The sequence below is a fragment of the Grampus griseus genome (assembly GCF_964374135.1).
Source record: "Grampus griseus genome assembly, chromosome: 10".
Lineage (NCBI taxonomy): Eukaryota > Metazoa > Chordata > Mammalia > Artiodactyla > Delphinidae > Grampus > Grampus griseus.
The window spans coordinates 103,742,901-103,766,598 of NC_139004.1; the positions used below are offsets into that span (position 1 = coordinate 103,742,901).

The following is a 23,698-nucleotide window of genomic DNA, read 5'->3' on the forward strand; positions in this document are numbered from 1 at the left end:
CAACTCAAGTACCGTAAAGGTTCTTGCTAAGTGCTTACTAAAGGTTCTAAGAGACTCTGGGAAAAGAGTTCTTTTCTTTTTGACTTCACCTACAGGAGAGGGAATTCGCCTGTGACGAGCCCCTACTGCACGCCAGTCCCCAAGTGCTGTTACACAGTTCACGTTGTTTGTTCTGCAGGCAGAGTCTGAGGCTGGGAGCTGGACCCAGCAGGCGTGTCTGCCCAGAGCCTCCTCCATGGAAGGATTAGTCCAGGCGCTTGACACAAAGAGACGAACAGATGCAAATGAGGGTTTTGGTCCTTCTACAGAACGAATACCTTGATGAGCTGAGACACGAACGAACACACACCTGAACCACCGGTATGTGTTTGCTCTCCGGGCTGTGCAAATGCAGACAGGAAATGTCACAGCACCGAAGAAATCCACACAGGTTCTCACGGAAGCCTAAAGTCTGGGGGCTGCAAAAGGGTATTTTCTAAAAGGTCCTATTCTCATACCCGCAAATAGAGCCCAACAGCTTATGGGCTGTAGAGACAGCTCGTAAGCACGAGCTCCTAAATGAAACAGGCTTGGAGTCGGGTGGTGCTGGGCTGTGCTCGGAGGAGTGGGAGAAGACCAAGAATAAACGAATAAAAACACCAGAAATAAGTAAGGTGCATTTAAAAAGATCGTCCTCTGGCCTGAGCCGCACGTGGCAGCCGCCCTCGGGGGTCAGGGGGCCATCTGCACGAGGAGGGACAGAGGCCAGCACAGCTACTGGGGACATTTGCTGCTGCGTGGGGGGGAGTGACACCCCCTCACAACCACCGGGGGAGACAATTCCTGACGTGTCACCCTCGGGGGCAGCAGTCAGTGCTGAAGGAACGGGAGCTGTCGTGACCACTATTATTACCAACAAGTGATCTGTTGAGGAAATTAACCTACCAGCTTCTGGAACCATGGATCGGGAGCAAGGGGGGGTCAGTATTCACGGCAGCGGGACCCCAAGGCTGCAGGATCCCAAGGCGGCGGCAGCTGATGGGGGGGGGCTCCAGGACCTGGACCCCCAGGCACTCTGTTCTCCCAGGGAGCTGAGTCCACCGGCCACAGCCCTGGGGGCCGGCAGCTCCCGGCACGAGCTCCGGGCGCAGAAGGTAGAACGGCCCCAGGCCAGCGGCTGGCAGGCGGCAGGGGCAGCTCTTGTCCCCCCACCAACCCCAAGCCTCGGGCTGGGGTGGCCAAGCCAGGTCACGTCCCTTCCCGCCACCTGCAGGCACCGTGGGGGGAGCAGGGGAGCATGGAGCCCAGGGCAGGCCCCACTGCCCTCCTTCTCTGCTCTGACTCAGCACTGATGCCCGGACTCCGGGGCCATGCCCAGGGCCCTTCGGTCCAGCCTGATGCCCTCTGCTTCCCCCAGGACCGCCCTTCTGGAAGATGCCATGCAGCCACTCCTCCCCGCCTGCTGATCCCGCCCAGGCCGCTCTGCTGAAAGGGTGAAGTTTTGCACCTGAAGGAACCTCGACCCTCCTGCAAAGAGCAGCCCTGCAGCTGCCTTTTCTTCCCCTTCTTCCTTTAACATCCTCCTGTTTCCTTCCAACCTCCTGGAAACCTTACTTCTGCTGCTCAGGGGGAGAGTGTGGCACAGGCTTCTTCCAGCGCTGCGTTCAAATCTCGCACCTTGGAGAAGAGTGTGACAGTCACCAGGTGCGTATCACCCGGACTCACCGCTCGCTGGGGCTCTGCCCATCCACCCACTCACACGCTCTTTCTGGCTGAAGCCACTTGACTTATCGACATTTTAGTCATCATGACCTTTTGCCCCTGAACACTTCAGCTGCATCTCCCAAGAGCAAATTAACTCTGATACTCTGAGTAAACACTAAACAACTACCACAGTCAGGACCCTTCACATCAACAGGATAATTTTCTCATACATAATCTGTATCTGACTGTTTCCAACTGCCCCAGGAAACGCCCCCAATCCGGGACGCAGGCGAGGGTCACAGGTCGTGCCTGGCCGACATGGCCCTGCCCGCCCTTCAGTCTAACCTGCTCCCACCCTCGCTTGGCCTTTCAGGACATTGATATGTTTCACGAAGCCAGGACAGTTGTTTCAGAGAATGTCCCTCAGTTCGAACACTTGTTTTGTCATGATTAGATTCAGGTTAAAATTCCTGGCGGAGAGACGGCAGAGGTGAGGCAGCCGTGCAGCCGTGTCCCCCATCGACACATCAGTGTATGAGGTCACGGGACACTCCTCCTCTGACCCTGGTTACTTTGTGGCTGCTTCAGAGTGACATCACGTGGCTTTGGACGTGGGAACGTGAACACCCGGCACACTGGCGCCTCGCTCTCTGGGAGGAAGCCTGGAACGGCCCACCCGGAAGGGACACATAAATGATTCGGCCAACAGTCCAGCGAAGCCCCAGCACGGCCACATCAACTGCCAGGGGTGGGGGGAGAAGGGTCCAGATGGTTCCAGCCCCCAGCCACCATATGGCCCCGGCAAGACCCCTGACTTCAGGAAACAGAGCCGAGCTGTTCCCGTGTCCTGTCTGAGCCCCCGACGCTCAGAGCCCGTGACCCTAACAAACGGCTGCTTGATGCCTCTGAGTTTCGAGGTGATTTGCTATGTAGGAACGTAGACCTGCGACCACACCCCTTCCCTCGACAACAAACACGTGACCTAAAGAGTGATGCTGTAAGAGCATGATTACCCTGCTTCCCAACAGTCATGGTTTTCGCTGAATTGATTATTATTACAACAGTGGCAAATGGGTGACTGTCTATCGTTCTCTCCACATTTATTAGTTGTTGTTCCTTCGTAAAGACAGTTTTCCTCTCCTTTCCTCCTTTTGATCCTGTATGTTTTTATGTCAGTTTGGACTTAGATTCTCTTTTTAAAATCCAACGTGTTATCATCCATTTCTGTCATCATTATTGTGTCGCGCAGACAAGGTGTCCGAACTCGGCTCGTAGGACCTCTTTCAGGCCGTCTCCTGGGTCCCGTATAGACGCACATGCCCTCACCATGTTCTGAACACTCCTCACTTTTTCACAAGATAAGATGTTAGCCACCCCAGTAGGTACGCAGCGACGTCTAACTGCAGGTCTAATTTGCATATCCAATAGCTAATGATGGTGAATGTCTTCTCATGTGCTTATTTGCCATCTGCATATCCCCTTGGTGGATTTTTCTAATTGGATTGTTGGTTTTTACTTATTTATGTTTTGCTGGTGCATTGTGACAGTATTTTCTATGTTCTAGACACCAGTCCTTTGCTTGGTGTGTGGTTTGTAGATATTTCTTTCCCCGTCTGTAGCTCCCCTTTTCATCTTCCTCACAGGGCCTTCCACAGAACGAAAGTCTTTAATTTTGACGAGGTCCATTGTAACGTTTTTTCCTTTTATGGATCCTGCTTTTGGTGCTTTTAATCTCAGTACCAGATGTTGTTAGTGCATAGCAATCTGTAATGCAGTTGGTTTTCGTGTGCGGGTCTTGTGTCTGGTGACCTTGCTAAAAGCCTGTATTAGTCCTAGGGTTTCCTTTTCTTTTTTCTTGGATTCCTTAGGTCATCTATGCAGATGATCGTATCCTATGCAAACAGGGACGGTTTTATTTCTTCCTTTCTAATCCACAGCCTTTAATTTCTCTTTCTTCTCTTACTGCAGAGGCTAGTGTCTCACTGGTGGCGTAACTCTAACTCTACTTTAAGTGAAAGTGGTGACAGCCACCTTGTTGCCATGGTGGGGCGGGGGGCGTTCAGAATCTCATCCGTATCTCTGGTGTCGGCGGTTCTGGTACATGCTCTTTAACAAGTTAAGGTAGTTCCCTTCTATTCCTGTTTTTCCAAGAGTGTTTATCATGAATGGGAGGAGATTTCTGTCAAATACTTCTCTGTATCAATTAGTATGATCATATGTTTTTTCCCTTAGCATGTTGATATAACGGATTTCATTGATTTTCAGACACTGACCCAGCCTTGCACACCCAGAATGAACCCCACTTTGCATAACATGGTGTATACACACATAGTGTGTAATTCTTTTCATACATTGCTGGATTTGGTTTGCAAATATTTTGTTGAGGATTTTTGTGTCTAACTTCACGAGAGACATTGTAGTTTTCTCTTGTCTTTGGTTTGGTAACACTGCTTGTCTGACAAAGTACTGAATAATACTGGCCTCATAAAATGAGTTGGGAAGTTTCCCCTGAGCTTCTATTTTCTAGAAGAGATTGCATAAAATTGGTTTTAATTCTTTTTAACTGTTCGGTAGAAATCTCCAGAGGTGCCGTTTGGGCCTCGAGATTTCTTCTCCTGGAGTCTTAAAGTCATGAAGTCCATGTCTTCAGTGGTTACAGGACTATTCTGTTTATCAGTTTCATCTTGGCTGACTTTTAGCAGTTTGTGGCTTTCGAAGAACTGGTCCATTTCTTCTACGCTGTGGAATTTATGAGCATAAAGTGGTGTCACTTCATTCCCTCCCAGTGGCCATGGAATCTGTGGGGGTCCAGCCTGCTTCACTGTGACGGGGGTGACCTGCGTCTTCTCTACATCTTTGTCAGTCTTGCTGGAGGTTTATCAATTTTATCCAATTGTTCCGAGAACCAGCATCTTGTTTCATTAATTCTCTTCAGTGTTTTCCTATTATGATTATATTTTCTATTCTTATCTTTTATTATTTCCTTCCTTCTGCTTGCTTTGGGTTTATTTTGCTGTTCTTTTTCTAATTTCTTGAGCTTTTAATTTGAAACTTTTCCTCTTTTCTAATTTAGGGATTCACTGGTATAAATTTCCCATTCAACCCTGCTTAAGCTATATCCTATATATTTTGATATGTGATTTCCATTCTTTCAAATTTGTTAAGGTTAGTTTTAGGGCCCAGGATATAGACTATCTTGGTCCCACAGGTGCTTAAAAAATATATGCATTTTGCTATTGTTGGAGTATCCTTTATATGTCAGTTAGATCCTGCTGGTTGGTTGTGTCATTTAGACCCTTTATATCCTCGACAACCTTCTGTCTAGCACTTCTATCAGTTGCTGAGAAAAGGGGATATTGAGGTCCCCAAACTATTATTTCAGGTTTGTGTGTTTCTTTCTGCCCCGTCAGTTTTGGCTTCACATGTTTTAGGCCTCTCTTCTTCGGTGCATACACACTTAGGATTACTATGCCTTCCTGGTAGACTGATCCTTTTATCATCATATAACACCCTTCTTTGTGTCTAGTAATTGCCTTTGCGCTGAAGTACTTTATCTGATATTAATGACCACTCCTATGTTTTTCTGGATCGATGTTTACATGACACATTTTTTTTTTCTTTCTTTTTTTTTTTTTTTGCGGTACGCGGGCCTCTCACTGTTGTGGCCTCTCCCGTTGCGGAGCACAGGCTCTGGACGCGCAGCCTCAGCGGCCACGGCTCACGGGCCCAGCCGCTCCGCGGCATGTGGGATCTTCCCGGACTGGGGCACGAACCCGTGTCCCCTGCATCGGCAGGCGGACTCTCAACCACTGCGCCCCCAGGGAAGCCCGACACATCTGTTTTCACCCTTTTCCTTTCCCTCTGTGTCACCGTATTTGAATTCTCTTATAGGCGGCAGAGTTGTGTGTGTGTGTGTCTGTGTGGCAACCTCGGCCTTTTCACTGGTATATTTAGACCATTTACCTTTAAGGTGATTACTGACAGTTAGAGCTTAAGTCTTCCATCTTGTTACATGTTTTCTGTTTGTTCCCTCTGTTCTTCCTCCATTTCTCTTTTCTGGTCTTCCTGTCAGTTAAACATTTCATCAGATTCCATGTTGATTTATTAATAGTGTGTCTGAGTCACTGCTTCACCTAACTTTCTCAGTGGCTGCACTGAGCATTACAATATACACATGTAATGTACAACCTGCTGCTGCTGACGCTCTACCGCTCAGGGTCAAGTCTGCAAGCCTCACTTCCACTTAGGTTCCTGCAGCCTCTCCACTTTTTAAAGTCTACTTTGAGCATTTTTTGCACATGCATTTGCCTCACATCATACGATGTTATATTTTTTGTTTCAACAATCAAATATGATTTTAAAAATTCATGTGAAGAAGGATAATCTGTTGTATTTATCTGCATTTTTATTTCTCATTTGTTCTTTCTTTCTTGTCCATATTCCCAAATTATTTCTTTTATCATTTCCTTCTGTTTGAATAACTTACTTTGCCATTCCTTACGGGTACACTGGGCAGCCACAAATTCTCTTAGCTCTCTGTAATCCAAGAACGTCTTCATTTCCTCTTCGTTCCTAAAGGATAGTTTTGCTGGGTGTAGAATTCATGGTTAACAGAGTTCTTCTTTCAGGACTCAGGAAATGCGCCACTTCCTCTGGCCTCCGTGATTTTAGATGAGGTTCCACCATCGATAAAATCGGCATCACCGCGTACGTAACGCTGGTTTTCTCTGACGGCTTTCCAGTTTTGTCTTCAGTTTTCAGAAGTTTCATGATTGTGAGTCTAAGTGTGGCTTTACCTCTGGGAGTTGCTCAGCAACTGGATTCAGAGCCTTTACCGCACTATCATGTCCACTTGGTTCCTCCAAGGCACTGGGGCTCCTGCTGACCCTGCGGGGTTGCCTGCGGAGCAGGAAGTGCTTCCCCAGGCTGTGCTCCCCCGCCAGCCACTTGTTGGGGAGGGGTCCCCCTGCCACTGTCAGGCATCTCTTGCCTACAGGACCCAAGGAGCACTGCCCCAGCCACTTGTGGGCAGGACATCTCCTGCCGGCCAGCAGCTCACCAATGATCTGGGTGGGAGCCAGGACCCTCTGGTCCACAGGACAAAGTGTTCTTCCCAGGCCAGTGCTCCCTGGCTGCCCCCAGCCCTGCTGTGGCAGGATCCCCCTGGTGTGCTGTCGAGCCATTTGGGGTCTCGGGGGAAGGAGGGAGTCTCTGGTCCCAGGGATGAGGAACACTTGTTGGGGATGCATGCCAGGGGCTCTCACCTGACCCCCAGTGTGGCTGGGAGGGGCTCTGTCTCAATCTGGAGGACTCTGAGCCGACCTGCGAAGCCATCTGCCACCAGGCTGGGGCCAAAGACACTGGCCCTGTTTGCCTTCTGTCACCGGGAGGGGGTTGTGAGCACGTGGGCCACTGCGCTGTTCCTTCATCCCAGGGTCCCTCGCCAGCTCTCCCTCTCCCTTCCTTTCAGAGACCTGTGGTGCCTCTCCACTTATTCCAGGGTTCCCAGCTGTGCTTGGTGGGGAGAGCAGGGAGAGGGGAGCCCAGACGTCTTCCCTCTGGAAGTCCCTCTCTGTGGGGCGGTATCTGTCTGATAGATGGCTGGGTTCATTTATTTCTGCTTGTATTAATTTTTAACACCATCTCTGTCGATTTACTTTTCAAATAAGCAAAACATTAACACAGTTCAAAAGTCAAACTATTTATAAAGAACATACTCAGAGATGTCCCACACCCTCCCTGTCTTGCCAGCCCATTCCCACTCCCAGCTGTAGGTAAAAATCTCGTTAGTTTCTGGTTTATCCTTCTTGAGGTTCATTTTGAAAACTAAGGAGATTCGTACACTTCTGTCTTTTTTTCTCATTTCAATACAGGCATGATTTTGGCCTCAGAGCCTCAGTCAGCAGTTAATCATTCAGAGCGAGCAACTTAAAGTCTTCGGAATCTCTGTGCTTCCCTTTCAAACCCCCTTCAGATGCCTCTCTGATTCCATGTAAACCCCCTCCCTCCTTTCTGCTCAGCTCCTCCAGCTGTTGAGTCATTTGTCTACTTTCCCTCTTCACATCTTACTGATCCACTTTCCTCCAGACTTTCCTCATAGTTCTCATTCTTTCTTCCCTCATTAACACATCTGAGAGGCGATCTCAAAGAAACAAGGCGCTGCCTTGATGGGAGTTTGCAGTGAGACGATTTCTGCCAAGCGAATCCTGTTCCGCAGGAAGCCCCTCCCCTCGGGCGCCCTGGGGAAGGGGAGTCACAGGAGAGTATCAAGAGCAGCCTGGACAGAGCCGCCTGTGTGCTCAAGGTCACGTGTTCAGGGCAGAGGGGTGCTGTCGGCAACGCTGTTGATGAAACGGAACGTTCGCGACCGCACGTCATCTGGCGGGGGCCCTGCTGCCTCACAGAGCCCCACAGTCCCGGCAGGTCAGCTCAGCGGCTTCTCACCAAACTCACGCTTCACACCAACTCTCCCCCAAGCACCTACTGCTGCTTCGTATCGCTAGAGCTCCCCAGGCCCCTCCCAAGCGCCCCAGCCACAAGGTCAGCAACGCCGCTCCTGGCTCCAGGGGTTACCGGAAACCTGATGGGAAGGGGTTCCACTCAGGACCACTGGCAGCGCCCTCCGATCGGCTTCTCGGCCAGATGACACGTGTTCCTGGGCGTCGACAGGGAAGTGGGCCGTGGGAGCAGGTGCCACAGGGACGCCCGGGGCAGGTGTCCACAGGTACCACTGTTCTAGGCAAAGCTGCCAGCTGGTAACCAACAACCAGGTGCCGCAACGTCGTCTGTTTGTTTCAGTGACGCCTGGCATTCTCGACAGAGGCCATGAGCACGTCCACAACACTTGCCAAGTGTGACCCTCTGAACAAGAGATGGGACGGCCTGTGTTCCTCCTGGGACGATGGCAGGAACCCAGCTCCACGGGGTCCACACGGACAGCCCTCGCGGAGACAGTGATGGGCCGGAATCTTTACGTCCCAAAGCATTTCAAGTAAGACATGAAGTCCTTTCTTGAGCCATTTAACTCGGGTAAATAACCTAACCTCCCTCTGCTTGAGTTTAGAGGCTGGTGTTGTGAGACCCTAAGAGCGCCAAGACCCCTCCAAACTGACTTTGGTGTATTTAAGAAGGCACCAGGTAAGAGGCCTCCAGGAGCCCCAGAATCTTTACATTCCACACCCTTCCCACGTGATCCCCGGGTTCCGAGTGCCCGGGATGGCCCCGGCCTGGCTGCCCTGCAGTGGGAGCCGCGCCTGCCCAGCCCCACGTCCTCCGTGTCTGCCGATGGGCCCGAGCTGCCGCTGACGGAGGTGGGAAGGCCTTCGCTCTGCAGGGACCTGCGGGTTGGCTTCGGGTGGGTAGGCACACAGGCCACAGCCCCAGGACCTGTGCTGGGTGTGTGTCCACAGAGGACCCTTCCCTCCCCCGCTTTCTCTGCTCTGGATTTGCAGGTTTGCTGCTGCATGTGTAAGAATCACCTCCCGACCTGGAGCTCAAGCTGGGGCACGAGGCCGACCCCCATCAGAGGCTGGGGACGCTGAGCTGGGCCAGCAGATGGTGGAGTGGAGTCTGAAGGGCGTGCAGGGCCCGACCAGGTGACGTTCAGGGCCGGGTGAGGAAGCACAGTGCAGACACGGCAATGAGAAATCTGGACGGGACAGAGGGACGGTCACTAAGGCCTGGAGACCATCAGGGACGATGCCCTCGTGTGGGTGACAGATGACAGAGACGTGGATGCAGAGGAGGGGAAGTGTGGGGATGGATGGAGTGTAGGAAACACACAGACAGGGAGAGGAAAGAGCCCGGAAGACCTTGGCTTTCCCAGCTGGGGGGCGAGCTCACAGGAAGACGGTCCATGTGGAGACATAAGCCCTGCACACAGAGCCGCTGCGGTGGCCTCGCGTGGCCCTCACACCCACCACCGCCTCGCGTGCCTGGCCATCCTATGCGCTCCGCCACTGCACCGTCCCTGCCACTCAGCTCTGCGACCGCTTCCCCCTGACTCAGTGACCACGCTCCTTCCTAAGGCTCCCCCCAGCTCGACTGCACTGTGACCGCCATCACTGACCCTGAGGGAAGGACGACGCGCAGGCAGACCCTCTACTGTAGCAGGTGTAACACCAACCTGGGCACTTAGCGCCACAGGCTGCCTTGAGGGGACAGCTCCTTGGACAGTCACCTCCAAGTGCAGGACGTGGCATCAGACTGTCCAGGAGGATGCAGTCTGGATGCAGAATAGGCAGGGCCACGTGGCCATTTCCTTTCTGGAGCATATCTGCCTGCCCGTTAAAAAGATAAATCCCAGCGTGAACAGGGCGCCCGGACCAGGATTCTGGAGTCAGCCAGCCCCAGACGTACATCCCACGTCCACCACTTAGGAGGCCACGGGGCCGCGTGCAAGCTGCACGTGGTCCCTGAGACGCAGCAGGAAGGGCCACGTCCACACACAGGGCCTGCAGGAGACAGACAAAGCCTTGGGAGGTGCCTGCCCCCCGGGCACAGGTAGCAGCTGTGCGTGGACACTGAAAAGCCAGGGTGAGAGCAGTGCCAGCGGCTGGGGACCAACTGCAGCGGCCGGCGAGGACACCAGACACCTCCACGGCAGGAGGACAGCTTCAGCGGTAAGGTCTCTAAAAACACTCTTCCGAGAGATACAGTCACAACCGATCCTCATATCTCCCGGGAAGGGCACAAAGGTGACCTCTGCCCTGTGCTCCCGACAGGGCACAGGGGCCATGGGACGGATGGCCAGGGCCGGGGAGTAGGGCCAGGAGGGCTGAGACCCCGGCGGGCTGATCTGCTGGAAAACGCCGAGCACAAAGCCAGGGCTTTAAAATTTCATTAGGAGAGACGGGGACCAGGAGGACAGGCCCGCGCTGCTGAGGACGTGTGCAGTCAGCAGAGGGCGGAGAGAAAGAGCCCCTGAACTCCCAGCCTCCACCCAGGGGACGGAAAAGAGTGAACCCAGCGTGGACACTGGGGTCGGCCGCAGACAGCGTCGGCATGCGAGATGAATTCCCGTCCCCACCCAGGCGAGTCCCGCCAGCTCTGAATTCCCTGACGGAGACTCTTGTTGCTCTGGCAACTCAGAATTCAGAGAAAATGGGAAGATACCAGACAAGACCATGTCCACTTTAGCAAAGGGAGAAAAGGTGGATTTGGGGAAACCTAAGGTTGCTGGCCAGTCACACCCCCGACGGGATTCTAACCTCTGAGTCCTCAGAAACAGAAGTGCAGGCAACCAGGGTGACCACAGATGGAACACAAGGCAGGCTGACCCACTTCTCCACTTCTGTCTTAAGTGCCAGGGACAGGGCCCAGGTCCTTCTAGGTCTAAGAGCACAGCACTCACCGCTGTACCAGTTGACTCTCAAACCACTGAGCTGCCTTAGGGCCACTTTCCTACACGTGAAAAGAATCGGATTGGATCAAGGGTCCTCCTGTCTCGCCTTATCGGAGGCAGTGGTCCCACGAGCCCAGGTATAAGCAGCCCATTCTTGCTAAGAAAGGCCAGGCCTCAGGGCATAGCTGTGCTCAGCTCCAGGGTCCCTGGGTGACAGCTTCCCAAGGCGGCCTGGCCAGGCAGCCCCCTGGGAGCACAGGCTGAACCACCATCCTTGGTACCCATCCTCCCTACGGTGGCCGCTCCACTGAGTGTGTGACAGGGTCGCCTTGGGCTGTAACTCGTTTCCCCAAAGCGTGAGGCGGGGCCCTCTTCCTGCAGCCCTGACCAGCAGCCACCTTGTCTTGTGAAGTGGACTTCCCTGTTTTCCTGGAGAGGCTCAGGGACTCCAGGTGGAGCTGCTTCGTGCTGCACTGAGAAGGCTGCAGGTGTGGCAGGGTCATGGCACGGCCGCTCCTTAGGAAAAGCAAAGCCCAGGCAGAAAGCACGGAAGCCAGGAGAAGCACCACCTGCTCACAGGCAGGGCTGGGACGGCGGGGACTGGGCGAACCTCTAGGCGAGGGAGCCCGGAATCCAAGGTCCTCCCTTTCTCCCTGCCCCACTCTTTGAAACTACACCCCAAAAGTGCCCTCTCCACTTGCAGCTGCTGAGTCTGGAAAAGTAAGACTATACTGACGGAGCTGGCAGGCCCATGGGTCGCAGGACGGTCTCAGGCGTCCCTCGTCTGGGGCCCTAGCCCTCAGCGTCCCCTCCCCTCCCACCCTGGACTGGGGGCTCCGTGTGGCAGGAAGCACCACTGCCCGGCGCTGAACACAGCCAAACTAACGCGGGATGACTGGGTGGGTCCTCCAGGCGCTCCGGGGGCTGCTTTATGCAAACAACCACACATCCCCCAGACGGCTGGCAGCTCAGGTTTGAAATTCCCATTTCAAAGACGAGGAAACGGAGGCTCCGGAATTCAGACAACTTGCTCCAAGTCCCAGGCTGCTGTGCTGCTGAGGCGGAACCCGGGCTGAGCTCTGCTGGACCCCAGAGATGCCCGCCCCACCCGCCTCGCCCCGGGCCCAGCGAGGCTGGAGAAGAGGCCATCCCTGGAGATGAGGCTGCCTCAGACACACCCGCTGCCGCTGGAGCGCAGCCTGCAGCCTGCAGGGGAGAGAGCACGGAGAGGACAGCGGAGCTGGTGTCCAGCCACCCGTCGTCAGTGCACGCCGCCCTCTGCCTGCCGCCTGAACGGACATCACGCCAGCTTTGCTTCCCGGGCCAAGACCCTGGCAAGGCCGCTGTGAACGCGGCAGCTCACCTCTCTCCGCGGGAAAAGGCAAACCCTCCTCGCTCCAGCCTGGCGACCTGGGCACCGGGAACAACTGCTCAGAAAGATCACGAGGCACAGGCGCCCAATCAAAAATGCTCCCCTCACTCAGGAATAACCGTCACGGGCACAGAAGGGTCACGAAGTCCCCGCCCCTGAACACGGGTCTGGACTCCACGGGCTCTCCTGCCCGTCGACGCCGATCACACGGCTGGGTCCAGACGGCATCCTCCGGGCAACGGGCCTCTGCGCCTCCCACCCGGACCTTCCCCACCCCGACTGGCTCCCAGCTGCTGAGGGGTCGAGGATGATCCAGCCGCTGTTCCAAGTCTGCCCCGAACAGCTTTCCACCATCAATTTCCAAGCGTAAAAGGAAACCAAAAAAAAAAAAAGAAAAGAAAAAGGAGCTTGATGATTGGAAGGTGCAGAAGCTGAAAATGTCAAAGTCTGAGCATTCAAAAACGGAGGCAGAATTTATATAAAAATACAATAGCAACGGCAGCTGGAGAAGATTCTCCGTGGTCCCAGCAATTACAGGAGCAGATCTGTCCCCGGAGAAGGCCCACTGGGCCGGCCCAGCCTCTCTCCCCCTCCGCCCCACCTCCCTCCAGGGACCCAGCTCCTGTTTTGCAAAATGCTAGCATTTAAGCCTCTGCACACCTCTTCTGGAAGCTTTCAGTAACACTCACAAGCACGCAGGCAAACCTCACTTAAAAGAAGGGGCCCATCTGCCTATGTGAGGAGTCTGGACCTGACCCAGGACGAGCGGGAGGGCGGTGGGAAAGAAGCAGAGCACGGGCCGTAAGGCAGAGAACCAGAGGAGAGTCACCCTCCGGGCTGCACGCCTCACACGCCTGGCGTCCCCCGGACACCAACGGGTGACCCCCTTCTGTCCCCACGGCAGGCTGCCATCAAGCCTGCAAGACACCCCCAATCTCAAAGCTCCAAACCGAGACAAGGGACTCCAGGACCCGCGGGGACAGCAGGCACTCGGTGGCTTGGCCACGGTCTCAGGCATAGGGAGAGCCAGTGTTAACCTGCCAACCATCGCCTCCCACGTTTTCAGGGTCTCTTTGAAAACTCCTTCATGATCAACAAACTAAGCCCCCCAAACAGGAAGCAAGTTACAAAGTCACCAAATGAATTTTCGTTGTTGCAGATTTGAAAAAGGGCAGATGATGTGCCTCTGAAACTCGTTCGTTTCAAAGGCTCATCTTCAGAAAAGTTGAGACGGGCCCCCTGATCCTTGACCCCCAGGAGAAAATCAGTAACGGCGCTCGTGTATTGGTACTGCGACGGTCGCACTATCACTACCTCTTCCCAGCACACGGGGTCAGTTTCCTGAGCCCGCCCGGAGCTCGGGGCCCGGCCGCCCTCCCGCCGGACCGCTCACCTGCTTCTCCAGGTGCCCGAGCTGCTCCTTGTATAAGGCGTCGCGGCGTCTCAGCTCCGCCTCTCGGCTCTCCAGCTCCCTGGCCTGCAAGGAGAGCAGAGTCCAGTCAGCCGTTGGCGACCTACGAATGGGAAGCCCACACAGTGCCACGTCGCTACCGACGTTAAGGGGGAACCCTGCAGCACTGACCAGGGCAAGCGTGTGCACACACGCCCCACGGTCTCCAAAGGCAGGCAGGATGACTAGGGCCCCATCACAACGCAGAAACAGGGCGGCTTAGGTGACGGCCCCGAAGCTCAAAGCCACGAGCGGAGCTGGGGTGGAGCCTGGGCAGAGAAGGGCCTGGACGGAAGCCGTGCAGCCTCAAGGCGCGCAGGCCAGAAGCACTGCGCCGTCCCCATAGCACACGCGCCGCCGACTCACTGCCTGAGCTCTGAGCGGCAGGCACGCCCAGATGTCCTCCTTCTGCTGAGCAGACCACCTGTCTCCAAGGGCCAGGGAGCTGAAAGGTGAGCAGCCTTGGAACCCAGAATCCTAGGCCTCGCGGGACAGCTGCCCCTCGGCCTCCTGACGGGAGCACACGGCCGAGGACCCCCACAAGGTCACAGCAGGCTACCCGGGCCAGCCCCCTCCCCACCCTCAACCAGCCGGGGGTCCTTCAACAAGTCCCTGACCCCAAGCGCCAGCCCACGCATGTGTGACACATAAACCCGGAATGACTCCCCCCACGGGCTGTGCACGGGTCAAAGGAAACCCCAACGGCAAGGCCAGGGTCACGGTAGGCCCACGCACAATGATGCTGCATCAGACGAAGCAGGAATTCACGTCCTCCTGACGGGGAGGCCCATGTCCCCGGAGTCCTTGGAACCTCCCTGAGTCAGGGCCCCTGGCCTGCCTCTGCCTGAGAAAAAGGAGGGCTGGCCTGGCGCAGGAGCTGTAGAAAGTGCGTGCAACGCAAACGCCCGGTGTTGGCGCCTGGACCAGAGGCCGTGCCGGTGCCGCAGGTTTGGCGGACGGAGGTGCCCACTCTGCAGAGCGGCCACCGTCCGGCCCTTGCCTGGCGCATGGCAGGCAGGTGGCCCTCAGGTCAGAGCCAGACGTTAGCGGGTGTTGCCACGTGACACACACGCCTGTAAGGGGGCTGGGGCACTGGGGGTGAGGGGGAGCTCCTGTCCTCATGGAGCTTAGATCCCAGCAGAAGAGACAGAAAAATAGGACAACTGCAGATGGACACGGGCTGGGGAACCACAGGCCGACAGCTTGCAGGGTAGCGACCGTCGTTCTCCCTAAGACATTTCCCAGTCGGCCTTCTGGGGAAAAACACTGCATAAAGCACACTGTCTCCAACACAAAGGTAAAATGTCACCATTATGCATGCCCGCTCTCGGGTCACAGTCTTTGAAGGGGGAAGTGAAGGGAACTGTCAGATGAGCACGCTCGATGCACCTGCCCTGCTCCAAACACAAGGCAGATAACAAGATGCAAACGTCCAACAGAACAGACGGACACAGAGGCAGGTGAGGCCAAAGCCACAGCCTTGGGCAGAGGCGGGCGTGGGGCCAGCTTCGCCCCCGGAGCCCAGGGCTCCCCCAGGATAAGAAGCCAACCTGAGAATCCTGAGGACCCCATGTCGGGCCGTGGTTCTCAATCTGCCGGGAGCTGGGTTCAGCCCAGAGGCCACAGCTCCAGCGCCGTGAACCCCAGGCCACAGCTGGGTGGCGCGGGGACTGGCTGGCCCTTGGGGCAGCTGTAGGCTGCCACGAAAATGCTCGGCAGGCAGACAAGGAAATAGGAGAGAAACGAAGCCAACAAGACCAAAACCAAAACTTGTGCTCAAAACAAGCCTGCAAACCAAATACGGCGAGGAAGCGTAAGCTTAGAAAGGCTGCCCGTCAAACCAGCAGCTGATGCGAATTCGCTCCAGACAAAATTCACACGATGGGACGTTATGACACGGCTTTTTACAACTTTATTATGCAAAATTGTATTACTGTACTAAAATAATACTAAATAAACATGGATATTATAATATTAAAATATATATTAAATAATGTAAAATAAATATAAATTTATAATAAAATTTAAGAAAACCCAGATAGCCATCACTAAGCTTCAAAATGATAAACTAGGGACTTCCCTAGTGGTCCAGCAGTTAAGAATCCGCCTTCTAATGCAGGGGACATGGGTTCGATCCCTGGTTGGGGAACTAAGGTCCCACGTGCCACAGGGCAACTAAGCCTGCACGCTGCAACTACTGAGCCTGTGCACCACAACTAGAGAGAGAAGTCCACGCACCACAGTGAAAAGATCCCACATGCCACAACGAAGATCCTGCAACACCGCAACTAAGACCCGATCTAGCCAAAAATAAAGTTAATTAATTAATTAACTTTAAAAAAAAGGAAATATTAAAAAATGATTAACGGGAATTCTGTTTCACCTACAGCGCCCACCCCTCCCTCCCCCCAGACTCCTTACAGCAGGTCATTTCATCTGCACGTACTTCAATATATTTCTCTAAAAGATAGAGACTTTTATTTTCCTAATCAGAACCAGCAGCATTGCATACCAAAAAAAATGAATTCCTTAACACCATCAAATATTCAGCCAGTGTTCAAATTTCCAATTGATAAAGGATTTTAAACATGTAAGTTTAAGGTGCTCAAAAAGATAAATGAACTTCTGATTTAAAAAGAAGCAATGAACCTGAAACAGGCAAGCCCCCAAGTAGGTAAATATTATAAATGTCAATTTCTTCAAGGAACAAGGAATCAAATGCATGAGACAAGCCCCAAGCTGAGGGCAGTTAGGGGGAAATTAGGAAATGGGGACGCAGTAGAGAGATTTGGCCCTGCAACGGGGACAAGGACGCACAGTAACAGAGGAGCCAGAAAACTCGAGGGCAGAGCACGGGCCGGAGTCCAACTGCCTTGTGGCTGCTCGGGGGACGGGGACGCACAGGGACGGCAGGGGGAGGAGGGGGAGGCCCGAGCGGAGGAGGTGGGGGCGGAGGAGAATGAGGGGAGGAGAGGACGGAACAGAAAAGACCAGGCAAGGTTGCGGGAATCAGTATAAGTAATCAGGGATCACAGCTTTTGAGATGGTCCCCTGGGATCCCACGTCCCCGGGCTCGGGCCCTGGAGTGACACCCAGATCCTGATGAGCAGCTATGACTGGAGCGAGAGGGGGCAGTTCCAGGGGCAAAGGTCGTGCTTTCGGTCTGGCGCCCACCCGCTTGTCCACACCCACGGAGCCAGCTTCCCTGGTGTTGTGGGCTGCCCTCCGGAGATGCCCCTGTGGCACGGAGCTGAGAGGCCTCAGCCCAATGGCCCGAGGGCCGTGGGACGGGACCGCAGCCATGAGAAGCCAGGGGCAGAGGCCCAGCCAAGCCCAGTCCCAGCCCCAAGGACCCGTGAGGTGTCCAGCGTGAGGTGTCCGCGGACACCGTGAGGTCATACGTGGTTACTGCTTTAAACCACTAGATGCGTAACTTGTTATTTAGCAACAGATAATGAATATAGACCACAAACCAAATAACCTCAGCCTTAAAGGAAAAAGATTAACACTTCGGGTAAAAGGAAGAAAAAGGAAATCCAACTGTATGCCACTCACAGGGGACCCAGTCCCCACACTAAGGGTCTCACAGAACAAAGGAAAACCCTCCCTGGCACAAATATATACTGCAGTGCCCATTGTTCTGTTTTGTTTACCCAAAAGGTTCAGCATTCAATCAACCATTTAAACACACACACACACAAGAAAATAAAGATGTACCATAGAGAGGAAATACTCAATAGAGCCAGATGCACAAAGGCCCGGAGTTAGCCCAGAGGGACTTCAAAGTCACCAGGGTTAACACGGCGGAGACTCTAGCAGGAAAGGGTGGGCACCGCATGGGAAGTCGTGGAGACTTCCTACATTACTCCTGAGGAGATGCCAGCCGCTAGTCTCACAGAGAGTCCCTCGCATGTGATGAGTGGCTTCTCCTGCTGGTTTCAAGATTCTCTCTTTGACTGTGGCCTCTGACAGTCTGGCTGCGACGCGTCTCAGTGTGGGTGTCCGGAGATCTCCCTGTGCACAGCCCTAGCCAGAATGTGGCCTCCAGCTTCCCAGCAAAGCGCCGGAGTTTTCAAAGCCTCCCACATTCCTCTTTTCTGTAGCTCTGCTTGCCTAGCGCTTGGGTCACCCCACTGTCTGCACCCAACTGTCCCACGCGTTCAACAATGGCCTCCGATGGTTTACGGCAAACGACCCCAGGGCATCCCTGAGTCACGAGTCATGTGAAATGAAGTCAGCCTTGCGAGTGGGGTCCTCCAGGGAACCCCTAGACAGGAAGAAGAAGGACGACCTCTGGGAACAGGGCTTTGAAGGACTCCAATCCTTTTCCACCCCGTGCACTGGTTGCCAGGCTGCTGGGTTTTACCAAGATTGTGTCTGCTGGCTTTCAAGGTTACTGCTTAGGTTGGGGAAAGGAGGACGGGAATAAGGACAATTTGAAATGCCACCAACCTCACGCTCCTTACTGAGATTCACCCATTTTTCCTGAACAAATGCCCCTGGATGGCCACAGTCTTTGGTTAACTTTCAGTTCTGAAAAAATAGGCTCTGTCCGTTTTCATTGCTTTTATGGAAGAGAGGGTCTTCAGAGGCCCCTCCTCCACCTTCACGGACACCACCCGAACTAGAACAGAACCAAACAAAGACGCAAGGAATCGTGGGCTCCTTAGCAAACAGGACAGAGCAGAGGAAAGAGGCGATGCACCTGGAAACAAATGATTAGAGATTACTCACGTTGAAACCCAAGCAGACGAAGCATGAAAAACAGAATGAAACAGGGCCCCCAAGACCTACAGGACAATATTAAACGACAGAGCATCCCTTTAACTGAAGTCCTAGTAGGGAAAGAGAAAGATGGGGCAAAAAAAGGGAAGAGATAAAGGCCAAGAATATTCCAAAATTAATTAAAGACCACAAATAGATCTGAGAAGCTCGGAAAACTCCCAAGCAGGGTGCTTTTGTGAAGTTCCTAAATAATTCCTGAAGTAACAGAATCCTTCTTGAGCACAGATTTTTTGAAAAGTAATTTCCAGAATAACTACTAAAAATGTAACCAAAGAAAGCACAAGTAAAGAGTCAGTAGAGGAGGTAAAACGAAATGCTAAAATGTACTGATTTGTCTCCACCCTCTCCCTCAAAAAACATCTACAAGAAAGCAGCCACAGAGGAACAAAGAACAGACGGAACAAACAAATAACAGACGGTCAATTTAAATGCGCTCACACCAACAATGACATTGAATAGAAACAGACTTACCCCGTATTCGTTCCCTCTTGCTGTTGTGAGAACTTACCAGAAACGTAGTGGCTTAAAATACTACACGTTTATTCTCTTACAGTTCTAGAGATCGGAAGTCTCGAATGGGTCTTCTTTGGCTACAGGCGTGGGGTCAGCAGGGCTGTGTCCTTCTGGAAGCTCTGGAGAAGAACCCGTTTCCTCGCCCTTCCCAGCGTCTAGGGGTCGCCTGCATTTCTCGGCTCACGGCCCCACGTCGCCCTGACCTCTGCTACTGTCATCACGTCTCCTTCTCTGACCCTCCTGTCTCCTTCTTTCCCTGGTCGTTCCCTGATTTCCCTTTCTCCTAATCTCCCTGACACTTGAGATCACACAGGCCATCCTTGGATAATACAGGATAGTCTCCCCACCACATATTCTTAACTTAGTGACATCTGAAGAGCCCTGTTTACCATGCAAGAGAGTACATTCACAGGTCCTGGGGGTTGGGAGGTGGACGTCTCTGGGGGGCCGTTATTCTGCTTACCATACACACCAATGCAAAGGCAAAACCCCACCTATATGTTATTGATAAAAAATAATACAAACAGGTTTTAAAAAATGGGAAAAGGTGTATCGTGCACACCAAGCACAGTAAGTCCCCTACACATGATCCTTCAAGTTGCGAACTTTCAAAGATGCGAACGTGCGTTCCATCAACGTCAGGCGTGAGTGAAATGGCAGCTTGCCCTCCGTCTCCTATTGCCAGCAATCCTTCAGCTCTACCATCTTCCACCTCCTCTCCCTCCTCCAGTCAGTAACTTTTCTTGCCTGTTCACTTGATGCCAGCCCCTGTGTGCCACCTGTCGTACCGCACTGCTGTACTTTTCAAGGTACTGCAAGATTAAAAATGTTTTCTTTACTTTTTGTGTTTTTTTATGTATTATTTGTGTGAAAAGTATTATAAACCTATTACAGTACATTATTATGTAGCCGACTGTGTTAGTTGGGTACCTAACTAACTAAGGCTAACTTTGTTGGACTTATGAACAAATTGGACTTAGGAATGTGCTCTCGGAACAGAACTCATTTGTATGCAGTGCACTTGCTGTATGAGAAAGCTGGTATAGCTATATTAATATCAGATAAAGGAGAATTCAAGACAAAAAAATATTACCAGATATAAAGAAGGGCAGTTCACAATCATAAAAGAGACAATTAGTCAAGAAGAAATAACAATCATAAACGTGTATGCGCCTGGTAACAAAAATCCCAAATACACAGAACAAATTGGACAGATTAAAGAAGAACATAAATAGATCCACGAACATAGTCAGAGAATTTAACGTCTCTCAAGATACTGACAGAACAACCAAACAGGGAGGGCTCACAGGGCAGGTGGGTTCCAAGGCAGCAGAGTAAGAAGAGAACGTGACCAGGAAAAGGCGAGGCCGCCGCGTCCCTGCGCGTCCACCGCGTCTGGTCCATCGGCCCCGCGCTCTGCACCCTCGCTTCCCCTCAGCAGCACCCAGGTGCTGGGCGGAAGGTACCACCTCGATTGTAACAGAAACAGCGATCAGAGACGACTCCTGAACGACAGGGCCGAGTCAGTAAGAACAGCAGTGACCACGTAGCAACGGTTTATAAACAATGACTCAAGTGCCCCTTCAACTCACCCAACCATCCGGTGAGGAGGGAACCATTAAACCCACTTAAAAGGCAAGAAAACCGAGGCACAGAGTGATGCAGTCACCCAGAGCCACACAGTGAGGTCACGCAGAGCTGAGATGCTGAAGTCAAAGATTTTAGCTGTCCCCAGAGGGACAGAGTCCCAGCACGTGTGGGTCTCCACGCAAACCGTCCTGGAAGGTGCTCCCATCCCCGAGGTTTCTAGAAGGGCTCCGGCCTGGGAGGGGAAAGGTCAGAAAACTAAATGTAACCACGTGCACGACTCCGCTTACGGTGGCTGCCTAGGGGGCGGGGCAGAGCGACAGGCCACGTGGGGCTCCTGCTGGGGAAAGCCCGGGACTGCCCAGCCTCCTCCGGGAAGGCCACCCAGCGGGGGCCACTGGGTCACAGTCCTGACCTCTCCACGCGGCACGGAGGACGGGACTGAAGCTGTGAAGTCAGCGAGGGTCACTGCTGAGAGGATGAAAGATGGGAGGGAGGGAGGGAAGGAAGGAGAGGCCCGCTCATGGCCATGAACTGCCTGGTCCTCCTCTGGTCTACTGGGTGGTGTTGGTTTGGTTTGGTTTTCAATTGAATTGGTCACCAGCGTTTACCAAACTGGGATTTTTACAGAAAAACATCTGGACTTCCCTACGAGAAACTGGAAAACAGGTCATGAACCCAGCGTGGACAGCAGTTCTGCCCGGGGCCGTGCGTCCTCCTTCCCAGAGCCAAGTGCTGGGCCCGTCTGCAGGTGCCCTCCCCTCCCCGGCACTGCACGACCCTCTCTGGCCTTGCTTCTCGCCACACCAAGGCTCCGCTGCTTCCCAGTCTCTGCCTGTTCAGACTACCAGCCACCACAGCGTCCCGGCGGCTCGTGTGTCCGGAGCCCTCCCGGAGCGAGGGACACACCAGGGGGATGGCAGGCCGAGGACATGCTGATGAGCGGCTAGGATGCCGGACGGACGTGGGGAAGGGCTGTGAGGACAGGGGCAGCCAGAGAGGGGGGTGGTGACCACTCAGGCCTCTGAGGAGGCGACACAAACGCGAAGGCTTCCCGGGGGAACAGGCTGCTGCGCTCGGGCCCGGGGAGAGGAGAGAGGTCAGCTGTGCTGAAAGGAAGGGGGCACCCAAGAGCTCTAAGCAGGAGACCGATACGATCTGACATTTATTTTTTAAACCCAGTTCATAAAAGCCGAACCGGAAGGCTGCTGCCCAGGAAGACGTCCTGATTCCCTCTTGTCGCGCATGGTGACTCGCGGGCAGGCGCACAGAGCATCCCCTGCGGCTGTGTCAGCTGTCGCCACACAAGGGCAGTGAGGAGAGGCTCACAGAGGAAATAATAGGCAATCTTCTAGCCGAACACCTTTTAGAAAGTAATGACGGAGAATAAACCCCCGCCTGGGAGCGAGGCAGGGGCTGTCTTTCAGCGCAGGGTAACAACACGCCGCTTGAAATAAGCCGGTTGGGCAGAGGAGTGCCTGCGCTCAGATCTGCAGGCTGAAAAGATTGGCGGGGGGAGGGGGCCGCATTCGCCGCTCCACACGGCTGCAGGTATCAGAGCTCAGAGACACGGCTTCAACACAACGGTGCCTGGGCCATGGCTCTCGCACAGAACCAGGCCACGGGCAGAGGCGCCGCGTGCACCGGGCAGAGCCGGCCACCCCGTGCCAAGGTGTCCAGAGCATCCTCCTGGCCTGATGTGAACTGGAGACGTTCTCAGAGGTGAACGGGTCGGGGGGAGCAGCCCCTGACTCACCAGGAACGGGTGGCCAGGGGCCTGGTCACACCCTGAGCACGTGGCTGTCAGCAGGCAGGTGGGCCAAGCTTCTAACCCGCCAGAGGGATCCGGGCTCCGTGCAGCACTGTCCCACCAGCCCCGCTGGCTCCCACGACCTGGGCTGAGACCACAAGGACGCGAGAACTTGGAAGAGCCGCCCCAGCGCTGGCGTGGGGCCTCCGTGGCACAGCCCAGAGGCCAGGCTACGGGGGGCGGCGGCGGCCACCCTGATGGCCTTCGAGACACACGATGGTTCAGGGCCAACCCGAAGTCTGCTCAGACCCTGCAGCCCCGCCCACAGCCTCTGCCTGGCCACGTCGTGGACGACGGGGAGGCGGCACTGAAGGACCACTCTTCTGTGACCTCGACTCGACCACCTGCAAGCGTGCCCCCTTCACGGGCGCCAGGCTTTCCACGGCTCTGCTCTTGCCCTACCGTTCTGTGCCAGAACGCCTCTTTCTGCGTCCTGCCTGCCAGCCTGGCCGATTCTCCAGGCCCTGCCCACGTGCTCTTTCTTCTTGGACTCTCCAGCCCCCCGTAAACTCCCGCCGTGGGGTGTGTGGGCAGGGGTGTGCTGTCCTACTTCTACATGGGGCAGGTGTGCTGGGGATGACTCGTCAGGGCGGGCACTGGATTGGGCCCCGACAGTCACCGTCCCCTGAATCCGGGCCCCCAGCCTCCCTCCCTGCTCACAACAGCGGGGCTGGTTTCTGTGGCTGCAGGCAAGATCTGACTGTCGTATCTTCTCTTCCCTCGGCATCCAAACGTGACGGCTTCTCCCATCTGTGCTCCCGGGGTGCTTAAATAGATTTTATAGTTATTCTAATTATCGTTACGCCAAGCGATCTACTGACCCCCGCAAACATCCGCGCTTTGTGGGGGAAGCCGCAAGCCCCTTCTGTCCCTCCGGCAGCACAATAGATTTTATAGTTATTCTAATTATCGTTACGCCAAGCGATCTACTGACCCCCCGCTAACATCCGCGCTTTGTGGGGGAAGCCGCAAGCCCCTTCTGTCCCTCCGGCAGCGCACCTAGCATGCAGGCACTGGCCATTCGTCCTCAGAACTGAACTTACACGTTCACATTATCAGAAGCGTAACTCAGGCCCTTACACAAGGGCCAAACCTTCAAGAATCTCCTGGGAGGTTATCTACTTGCTGTCCAACAAACAGCTCATGCCATGATTG

The 23,698-nt window shown here is 54.1% G+C and overlaps 1 protein-coding gene across 1 annotated transcript in view; it reads right to left on the minus strand.

Annotated features, from left to right (window-relative positions):
* Nucleotides 1-23,698, minus strand: part of CHCHD6 (coiled-coil-helix-coiled-coil-helix domain containing 6) — a 125,542-nt gene that overhangs the window by 30,722 nt on the left and 71,122 nt on the right. Inside the window, exon 5 of the mRNA XM_082664060.1 lies at nt 13,792-13,875. Within this exon, the coding sequence (XP_082520186.1) occupies nt 13,792-13,875 (84 nt within the window). The remainder of the gene's footprint in view (nt 1-13,791; nt 13,876-23,698) is intronic.